The sequence below is a fragment of the Leptinotarsa decemlineata genome, unplaced genomic scaffold, assembly GCF_025532065.1.
Source record: "Leptinotarsa decemlineata unplaced genomic scaffold, Ldec_3_MD MMD2_tig00026358_RagTag_RagTag, whole genome shotgun sequence".
Classification (NCBI taxonomy): Eukaryota; Metazoa; Arthropoda; class Insecta; order Coleoptera; family Chrysomelidae; genus Leptinotarsa; species Leptinotarsa decemlineata.
In genome coordinates this window covers 3,388,944-3,400,681 of record NW_027412703.1, presented here as the reverse complement: position 1 = coordinate 3,400,681, position 11,738 = coordinate 3,388,944, and the positions used below count along the sequence as shown (strand labels likewise).

General features: G+C 37.4%; 1 protein-coding gene across 1 annotated transcript; it reads left to right on the top strand.

Moving 5' to 3' along the window:
• The first annotated feature begins 946 nt into the window (after positions 1 to 946).
• Positions 947 to 1,864, top strand: LOC141486584 (uncharacterized). Its single transcript, XM_074184776.1, has 2 exons — positions 947 to 1,101; positions 1,165 to 1,864. The coding sequence occupies exons 1-2, from the start codon at positions 947 to 949 to the stop codon at positions 1,862 to 1,864; spliced, it is 855 nt and encodes a 284-aa protein (XP_074040877.1).
• The last annotated feature ends 9,874 nt before the right edge of the window (positions 1,865 to 11,738 follow it).

Below are 11,738 nucleotides of genomic sequence, written 5' to 3'. Positions count from 1 at the left end.
AAAGAAATATCAGTTTGAAAAGAATCATCGTAGAGTGCACAATGTCTAAAACAATCGATAAGTTTGGTAGAAAAAGAAAATTGGGTGGTAATGTCATTCGAGGTCCTCCCGGGATTGGTTTTAAATTAACAAAAGATGGTCATTATGACATGCAAAGAAAAATATTGAAAAATATAAGCGAACCAATTGACAAGAGTGATTGTGTAACTGTATCATATCTTGAGGGGAAATTAACGGAACAAAGGAGGTTATACTTCTAGCCCTACAAGCTGCAATACAATCCACAATAGGTAATATTGCTCGCGATGCCCGTCAAGCATTTGACGATAAAATTGCAGAGGCTCGGATAACTTTCACTCGTAAATTTGACAAACTTACAAATGATGTGGACATAAAAATGTCTGACATAACAGCGTCTACAAATAAAAAATTTGATGCTATGTCAAACATAACAGGGACTACAATGAAAAAGTATGATGTACTAGAAGAGAGAGTTGAAGTTTTGGAGAAAAGCCATAAAGTCAGGCCATCAGGTGGACTGGGATATCCAGGACTGGACATTGATCCAAATGTTAGAATAATAGAACCAAAACCAACAGATGACGTATTGATTGAACCAACATGGTGAATTTACTCCCGCGTTAGGTTAGATTAGATTAATACATACTGTAGGTTAGGGTCATAGGTGTTAGGTTAGGTTAGGTTTCACGGCGCGCGAAGCGCGCGGGTGGGGGTGGGGGGCGGCGGGGCCGCCCGGCGCGGTGACCCCCCACCCCCCCTCCTCCCCCCGGGGTGGGGGTGCGCGCGCCGGCGCGCGAAGCGCGCCGGCGCGAGCGTAGCGAATTGGGGCGTAAGCCGCGCGGAGCGCGGCCCGCTTTCTTTCCACCATTGCTCACCCCGCCCACTTCCTACCATTTCTCGCCCCACCATATTCCAACCATTGCGCATGCACGCCCCCACCTCATTCCCTCCACTCCCAATGATGTTGATACCCCGAGGAGCACGTTCTTCTACATTCAGTACGACAACTCCAGTCATCCAGAGCAGTCCAGCCATACTCAACCAGAAGCAGTGTACTATACGACGAGGAGCTAAGTTTGAGTAAGTTAACAATGTACTTTAATTTTTTACATCTACTAACTTTGTATTATTTTACATTTTCAGAATGGCATCCAACACTCAGGAATTAAATAACGCTGTGGCATCCATCATGCCTATGACAGAGCAGGAGAAGGCATCCACTTCGCGAGTTAGGTGCAGATCCACCAGCCCTGACTTATTCGAGGAGGAGGAGGAAGTCAGGCCTGTAAAGAAGGTTTGCCAACGACCTGCAGCGAAGGTTGGTCCTATTTCTAAGTACCGAGCTACTTGCAATAGGACTAATCCTTATGCAGGTAGTTGGTCGACCGCTCCAAACAGCTTAAGGCCCTCCACACCACCCGCAGCAGTAGTGGAACAACCTAGGGCGCCTTCTCCGGAGGAGCCACCAGTTGTATTGTCCCCATCGGAGGAGGCTCCCATCGTATTCACTCCGTCGGTGGTGCCGCTTTCGCCGATGCTGGCAACACCGGTGACGAATCCTGAAGTGTCACAAGTGCGACAGCCTATCGGAGAGGTTAGTGAAATGTTGGACAGTTTTCTACAGAGATGTAAGGAAGCAGAACATGCTTCTCGAGCTAGTGAGGCCGCGTTGGTTAAAAGGAAGCGCGAAATGGCTGAAATTGTTAACCGACGGAGGGAAGCAGAAAAAGTAATAGCCGAACTAGATCGGAAGTATGCATCTCTGGAGAAAAAGTGTGAAGCAGATACCTCTTCGATAGAGACTTATAAAAAGTTAGTGACTTTTATAAAAACTTTCCCATAGATTAAGTGTAAGTGTAGTAAGATTAGTTTTAGGTTAGTTAGGAATATTTAATTAAGATAGTTTTAAGTTTATGTTTGTAATTTCAGGAAATAAAAATAAAATAAAAAAAAAAGAAGTGAAATTAAGGGTGTACATTGTTTTGGTTTGGTACACATTGAACAATGCGATGGTTGGAGCATTTTTCTTCACTTCGTCTCATTATTATTTCCTTTTTTATTTCAATTACAAGTTCTTCTATGCAAATACCTCACATCAATTTTTGTGTTCTCTAATCTATTGTAAATAATCTCTTGGGAAGAAAATATGTTTCATAATGAAATCAATAAGTATATTTCATATAATTCATATAGTATTTTCAATTTTCTCTTTCATGGAATATAGCTCATGTCATTTTTGAAATTCATTCCCACTTAATCCCCTCTCCTCCCCACTCCTCCCCCACTCCCTTTCAAAAGTATAAAAGTAGGAATTATCTGTTGGAATATTCAGTTGATCAGCCACCTTCAACATGGAACCTGATTCAACTACTGAGCCGTACAGTGACCCAGCGCATCAACATCCTTACTGGGCTTCTATCCATGAAGGTTTCGTTACCTCCACGACGGCACCTCACTCGATGAATTATGATGACATAATTTATGATGATCGGATACAAGTGCTTCACGTTACTGGAACCGATCAAGCGGACCTGTCTGATGGGGATTATCCAGATCCCTATGATTGGCGGAATGATTACGAATGGGATACACAGTCCGGAAACACAGACGACGACGACAGCGATGACGATGATGACGGTGACGCTGACAATGAGTCCGATGATAGTCCTCCACCATCCCCTATCCTGATTGATGAAGTCCTGAATTCAGACGATGATATGTAATCGTTTCCTCATTTCTCCCATCCTTTCTATTCCTTTCCTTTCCTTCCACGGAGTACACACTTTTTGGTTGGTGTACACGAGGCACTGCGAGGTTGGGGCAGTGTCTTTTTCCCTCTCCCTTATTAGTTTTTTTTATAATAATCACTCAGAGTTTCTCATAATAATAATCACTTAGAATTTCAAGAAAATTGTCATTCTTATTGCTTTCGAATTTCAAACACTGAATTGTTCTACATTTACACTTCACCCCCTCCTTTTTTTTCCAATATAAATAAAGCATCAATCCCAGTTCTATATCATTCTTCCACAATGTCGAGTGCTGATTCCACCACCGAACCGATGAGTGTACCAGAGTGTTCTATGACGAGTACAGGCCCCATCCAGGTACATGGAATAGATTCAACGTTCGATCATTTCAGTACAAATTTTGCACAAATGCTGCAACGTATCTATGATCTACCTGATGATTTCCCGGCACGTATGGAAGAAGGTATGCAAGAGGAAGTAGAGGCAGAGTTAGAGATGGATGTCAATGAGTTAGACGATCTAGAGGATAACGAGCTAGATAATTATGCTAATGATGATGCCATTAGTATATCGTCTGATTCAGATGATTATGAGGATGACATCATCAGTATATCATCAGATACAGATGATGATACAATCATCATTGTTTCTGATGATGATGAGGAGCGTTAGTCCATACCATTGCATGGATTAATAAAAAAAACAGCCCTTTTCAGGGCTACAATTGAAGACTGAAACAATAAAAAAAAATAGCTCTTTTCAGAGCTATCATTATACTTTCAAACAGAAACAGGTTCATACCATTGTTAACATTATAGTCTCAAACAAAATGTATGTATGTAAAAGTATTCATCATTATATGCATACAATGATTGACAAAATGCCAACTTCAACTTTCATTTAAAGTAGTACTCATCATATGCATAGATATTCAATGACTATCAAATTCCAAATATCGACTTTTCAGTCAAAGTAGTAATTTATTTGTCATATAATGTATAGATATTCAAAGACTAACAAATTACTTAGACTTTTATTAGTCAAAGTATTCATTTGTCATATAATCTATGAATACTAATACAACTAACTACTGTTTTGTGTGAATAATGTAGCCCTGAAAAGGGCTGTTGTTTTTTTTTGACCAGTAGGTCCACGGTTATTGTGCCACAGGTTGGACATTATTACATATAATACATGTAGATACTCGGGTGAAGTTTGTTAGTGGCCTCTCGCAAGCTTCACACCAATTCTGCCCCATTTCCATAATTGAGACAGTGTTGTGGGTGTTGACATGGGCATACCACCCTCCATTATTGTTTCTATGCGAATAAAACCGAAAGCAGCACCAACATAGTTTTTTGTTCTCTCCATCTATTGTGCTGATCAATACGTATGCATCCATTGCACAATACAAATCCAAGGGATCTTCCAGTGTCTCACTGACATTGAGCGTTCGCATACCGATCCTCAAAGCACCATCGCCTTCAGTTGTGTCAGCTTCTATCCCTTCATCATCTCCTTCTTCATCCATGACCCTCTCAAACTCCATCACGTCATCATCTTCGTCGCTTTGGTTGGCCTCGTTTTCAACTTCGTCTATCTCATCTTCATCGACTCCAACATCTTCTGCTTCAACTATCACTTCCTCTAGCGGAACATTGACATCCTCATCATCTGATTCGTCTATCCAATTGTTTTCATCAACAGCAGATATTCTATTTAATGCAGCATTTATTTTTGCAGAATTCATCTTGTTGTTGTTTGATCACAGTTGTAGAGAGTGAATGAATGAACTCTAGGTTTGCAAGTCGACTTATATAGGAGGTGATGCGACTCCCACTTGACTCGTTTAGAGTGGAATAGTAGGAGAAGTTATCCCACTATACTTTCACATGATGTTGATTTGTATAAATAGAGATCGTAGGTGTAGGAGAGAGCATTCAGAGTTTCTGTAAGTCATCTCTTAATATTTCTAATCGAATTAGTAAAATGCCGTTTCCAAAAGAGTGGAATGAAAAACCAAAAGTGTGTGTCTACCCAATGATGATTGCAGGGGCTATTGTGTGCTACTTTTGTCAAATAAGTAGACCTAAGGATTCAATCAATCCATGTACTGGTATGTGTAGTGATTGCGTGTTGCGGATTCAACTATCGCCTCCTTCTCATCCACCGAAGCGAACAAAATCGGATTATCGTCAACAACAGTTACAGTGTCTGAAGTGTTCCGAACCTATAATATTTAACAATATAGGTATCTGTAGAAATATTTGCGGTACCTGTGCTGCCGTTCCAACTCCACTGCAACGTTGTTTGCGTTGTGATACATATTCCATGAATTGTTGGAATCATGTATGCAATGCATGTAGAAGTACTTGGGATCTGTGTGAGAAGGTTGGTCAACTCTACCCCAATAGGAGAATCCATTTTTTTCAATGTTGGTGTTTGACGCACGAGCAACAACTATTGAGGAATAGAGTCAATATATATATATATATATATATATAATATATATATATATATATATATATATATATATATATATATATATATATATATTTTGAATTTATTTGTATTATTTTCTAACATTTAAAAATACATGCATGCAACACAAAGTTTTCCTCTTAAATGACAAAGATTGTTACATGCGTGAATAGTTTAGTGAGAGAGCGCATGTGCCAGTTGATGAAAGAGCGCATGCGCTAGTTTATTTTCTTCTATAAATGGTGAGGTCTCAGTAACATCATCACCTTTCCTATCCACATTCTATTGCTATCACATATCATTCCTCAGACCTTAATAATCATGAGCTCTATGCCGCTATTGATTGCTGAAGATGGTTCACCACTTGTTGATATCGATCAGACTGATTTTGAAAATATTCCAGTATTACATTTATCCAGTCAAGATTCGATAAATGATTTTGATATTAACGACTTCGTTAACTTTGCAGATGTGCCAGAACCAAATGAGCAAATTATTATTGAAAATCCGATCGTTTCGCAATTATCATCACTCAAACACTCTTCATCTACCCTTCCTCTTGGTGTTGATAAGAAATCTAGAACAATCAAGAGGAAGGTTACTAAGGCATCTTCATCGATTGTCACTGACTTTAAAGAAAAGAAAGAATCCAAAAGTGTTGTGCGACAGAAAAAACCCGCAACGAAAAGTGACAGATCGAAGAGGAAGCCAAAAGGTACTCCTAAAGAAATGAAGAGTGATTTGAAAGCTGAACCGCTATCTTCTTTCAGTCCCCTCCATCGGTTTGGGGAAATGAAAAGGAAAGCAAAATACCGTCTTGTAAAGGCACAGATGACTATTGCTGAACTCGAAAAGAGTGAGCGAGCTATTAATGCTAATAATGAAACTCTTGAAGCATTAGATGCCAAGATTGCATTAGCGAAGGTTGAATTGGCTAGAATGTCTAAAGATGCTGATGAACTCCGTTCAAAAATAGGTAAAGATAAGCAATTCCATCAACGTTCGAGAATGCAAGCTCAGGCTGAGCTTGAGCAGTCGACTAAGCTTTATGAGACGGCATTATCAGTGAGAGATAATTGGCAAAAAGAGTTGGATACTGCATTTCAAAGTGACGGCGATTAGTTTTGGGAATGATAATGTGTTTTCAATATCGTGAGTTGAAAAATATAAGCGGGAATGGAGTATACAATTAATTTGGTTTGGTATACACAGAACATTGCGAATGGCTGGGGCAATGTTTACCGCTGCAATATTTTTCAATTCACATACTTATAATTGAAATGAAAACAATAATGAACTTTAATATTACTTTATTCATAAAAGTCACTATTAGATACATTTAAACCATATTTGATTCATCAATCCAAGAATTTTGTTCGCTAGGAAGACCTAACCACTTTACATATACTTTATTTTTTCTTCTCTTCAACACCTTCTCAATCAGATATACGTCAGGATTCTCGGTTCGTAATAACTCTTCTTCGTAAAAACATCCTCTAATCGGCTGTTCATTCATATCTTCAAGATTATAAGTCGTTGGGATGGTTTTATTAATTTTAACAATCTTGAATAGCTCCGTGGTAAAATTCGCAGTGTAAGACTTTTCAAAAATATTTTTGTATTTACTTATACGTACAATATCATTCAATTGGAATTTGGGTTTACTTTGTCTTCCTCCAATTCCATTGATACCCTTGAATTTCAATTTTTTTGTTGAATCAACATTGATGGGTGCCATACCTATTGTACGATGAACTTTATTATTATATCTACTAGTTATAATTGGAAGAATATCAAGCCATTTGTGGTGACCTCTCATCGAAAATTCCTTGTAGAGCCATGCCTTTATTGTACGAATCACTCTTTCTGCTATAGCTGCCTTCTTTGTGCTGAATGTTGAATAATGATTGATATTATATTCTCGCATGAGAGATGAGAAGCTTCTATTAAAAAATTCTTTCCCTTGATCGCTTTGTATATGTTTAGGGGAAAATTTGGCTTTCTTCAGTACATATTTCATTGCATTAGTTATTGTACTACCTGTTTTATCTTTAACTGGCACAGTCCATAGATATTTTGAGTAACAATCAATTACTACAAGTATATATCGGTATCCTTCATTACTTTTTGCATAAGGTTGTAGTTCAGCTAGATCTATTTGCCATAGATCTGCAAAACCTTTGATGGTAGTTATTCTTCTACGAAAATTACGTCTTGCAGGTCTATGTAATTCATTAACAACTTGTCGTTTGATATCACTTACTTCATTAGTCATTCTATTTCAATATGATTAAAGAGAAAAAAGTGATAATGTTACTGCATTGAATGATGATGTGACAGTGATCATTACTTATGGATATATATTAATATATTATACCTTCTTCACGTAATTCTTCAATTATTGAAATTATTTCATTATCATGTCCGGTATGTCCAGCTGACTTTGATGCTACCAATAGTCGTAGGCGAGCAACTAACTCTTTCGGTGAATTCCAGTACACATAATTCGCAGGTTTAGAATTATATGTTTTCTCCATTTTCACTCGTTTGAGTGCTCCACCAATTTTACTTCTACTCCTAATTGGATATTGTCGTGAGTCTAATAGTGGTTTGATGACTTCACGAAATTTTTTAGAATTTGTATTTTTAAAACCATTCTTCAGATGATATTGTTTATATGGAGCATTCGTTATTTTCAATATTTTGGAATATACTTGACGAGTTTCTTCATTATCAACATCTTGTGGATTCTTCAAAAAGATCATATCATATAATTCTGGACTACCTGCGCATTCATATTTTTTCACTTTATTAGCATCCCAAAATGAAATGTTTCCATCTTTGAAATGTACCACTAGACTTCCCATTTTCAGCTTTTGTGTAATTGGATCCATACGTACGCCAAATGTTCCATCATATGCTGGATTTCTAGATTTTACATTATTCAAATGTTTCATCAAAACATCTTCACCACTTTCATTCATAACAGGTGAGATGTCAGGATCCGAGGAATCGATGTGGGACGATGATGGTGTTTCGAATAGAGTTGTTCTCATATCGTCTTGAAGTGTGCTCGTGTCACTATTCACAGATGATACACCATCAAAAGATTGTTTTCTTCCTATTGGAGTACTCATGGGATAATTTGAAGTAGATTGAACAGATCCACGATTTGGTGATAACACTGCTGATTTAGAAGTAGCGTTTGATGATAAAACATTCAATGGTTTCATTATGGGCTCATACAATCTTTCAAGTGTCGAACGATTTTCAATATTATCATTCTTGATAGAGTTGAATTTCTGTCTGACAGCTTCTGTTGTCTCTACTAGTTGACGTTTCAAATTCATTTCATTGTTTTTATGTTCAGAATCGTTTTTTGTATTCATAATGCCCTTTTTAAATTATAGCTCAATTCGTTGATGAAGTGACCTCTACAATATTCAGTGATCGAATAAGTTTCAAAAACAAGATCATGGGTATATAAAACTATCGAATCCTTTGCGATATCTACCTTCATCTATTTTTCTATCCTTATCAATTACTAGAAATCCATATTGATCCTCCCAGCATTTAACACACATCAATTGGAATTGTTTGAATGTTACATCGGGTGAAACATGATCTGAATAAATGTGATGTAAATTCGTCTCATCTTGTTTGAACATTATAATGAAATTGGTATTGTCACGCACTAACTGTTTGGGTACCCGTGAATATGTCTGTGCTAGATAAAAACAATCAACATCCTTATGACGTCCCATACAGAAATATGATCTAATAATATCTTGCTTTTCACATATCACATCATCGAAAATGAAAACAGAATTAGGCTTAGCGTCGGAGGGTTCCACTATTTCTGCATTATTGCTGAATGTATAAAAACCTAATCCTTTTATAGGTTCCAAAACACTTCGCAAGTACTGATATTTAGGTTGATTGAGTGACTTCGAATAGAGATACACATTTCTAAATCTCAATCCTTGTGGATGTGTTAATAGTGATATCATTGCATTCGTCTTTCCACAATTTGAAGGTCCTATAATGAGTCCTCGAACTGATGATGGAAGTAGTGGACCATGTCTGAATACTCTTTGTCCATTCAATCCACACCCAAATTTCTCATCTAGATTATCTACAGCAAACTTTTCTTTCTGTTTTACAATGCGCATCGTGCCGTGGTTGGAGACTATATAAATGTTATTAGCTTATTCATTTCAATGTGTACCATCAAACGATACGGACGTATTGAAAGTGATCGTAAAATTAAAAGAGGTTGTGGTTTTGTTAATGATTTAATAAACAAACTTCCTTTCGAATTACATCTACCTGGAGGATATCAATACTGTGGACCGGGTACAAAATTGAAACAACGTTTAGCTCGTAACGATCCTGGAATCAATAAATTAGATATTGAATGCAAAAAACACGATATTCAATATTCTAAGCATCCATCTGATCTTGCAGCAAGACATTTAGCCGACAAAGAACTTGAATACAGCGCTTGGGATAGGGTTAAATCAAAGGACGCGAGTATTGGGGAAAGAGCAGCTGCATTACTTGTCACCAACATTATGAAAGCGAAAAGACATATGGGCATGGGTTGTAGTACCAATAAGAAAAAATGTAAGAGGAAACAATCGAAGAAAAATAATATTAAAAAAGTTGCATTTGGTGCTGGGATAGTCCATAAAGTGCGAAATGTATTGAAGAAAGCTGGTGGGAATCAATTTGTGACGAATAATAGCAAAAAAGCTATCACTGTGGCATTGCAGGCGGCACGTAAATACCTTAAAGCTGCCGGTGGAAAGAAGAAAATCCGCACACCACGCATAATTCCTGTTCCCAAGATCGGTGGACTTTTACCATTGATACCAATTTTTGCTGGACTATCCGCACTAGGAAGTTTGGCGGGAGCCGCTGCTGGTATTACCAAGGCCGTGAATTCGGCAAAAGCCAGCAGAGCGGCTTTAATGGAAGCCAATCGTCACAATAAAACCATGGAGGCTGTAGCATTAGGCAAACGCGGAAGTGGAATATATCTCAAACCATACCGTAAAGGTTTAGGACTATATTTAAAACCATACAAAGCCACAAACAAAACAAAAAACTGATTGAACCCCTACCTCAGAGGCCTCTTACTGATCTCGATCTCAGTTATTATGCACAAAAAATGAAAATTCCACATTTTCGTGGTGTTTTTATGCGTGATAGATTACCATCTTCAGGTCCAAAACAAAACGAGACAGCTATTGTTAATTTAGATGGAATAAGTGGACCAGGAACACATTGGGTGGCATATAAAAAATGTGGGAAAGAAGTCACATATTTCGATAGTTTTGGAGATCTACCCCCACCATTGGAATTGACTCGATTCTTTCGAAAATGTTCGAATGTAAAAATCAAATATAACTATGATCGACAACAGAAATTTAATACAGTTCTCTGTGGTCACTTGTGCTTGCAGTTTCTCTCTAAATAATTTTCCAAATAAAAATGGATTCAACACCAAAACTGGATCGGGAGGCTATCAAGGGAATGGGGTTTTCACTTAGAATGTTTTCAAAATATGGTACCTTGAAAAAAATGGATAAAGTGATGCTTGCAAATATGCCTAAGGAAGTGATACTTGCATGTGTTGCACATGAGATTGCATATGTTTGGGAAAAGTTGCCTAAGCATCTGCAAGATGACATCGATATAATGAAACATAGATATTGTTATGAGCACCACCACGATCAAAATTCAGATTCGGATGTTAATGATGGTCCTATACCTCGAAAATCTATGTGTTGTATTTGTAATATAGAGGATGTGAATATTGGTATCAATAAAAATGATACTTATTACAATACAACACCTTCCAAAAAGTGTAAATTGTCTCAAATGTGCTGTTGCTGTGTACAATAATAAATTGAAATGTGTTTCAAAATATTCATCAGTCATGTCACGAAAGTTCGAGCTACAAGCTGTCGGGACAAGTGTCTTAAGTGCGGATTTTTTTCCACCAATTGAATTGGATAGGAACAGTCGTTATGGATTAGGACTTTTGGGATTCTATGGATGCAATACAATCAATAATATAACTGAAGCTAATAACTTAGTTAGTTTTAGAATCAGTAATGACAACTCATCGATACCCCAAAAGTTGACAATTGAAATTCCATGTGGTGCTTACGAAATAGAAGAGATCAATGCCGTCATACAGAAACATATCATGTTCAGATTGTTTCATGATAAAAAACCAAATGATGTCGTTGCAGATGATATTTTCTATCTACACGCCAATAATAATACATTCAAATGTGAAATGCGATCCAAATATGAAATTGATCTGACACATCCAAATTCTATAGCAGAAATGATGGGGTTCGCTCATGGAATATTTCCACCAAATCAGATACATGAATCATCATTACCAATAAACATTACAACTGTGAGACTTATCCGCTTAGATTGCAATATAATATCAGGTTCATATATAAA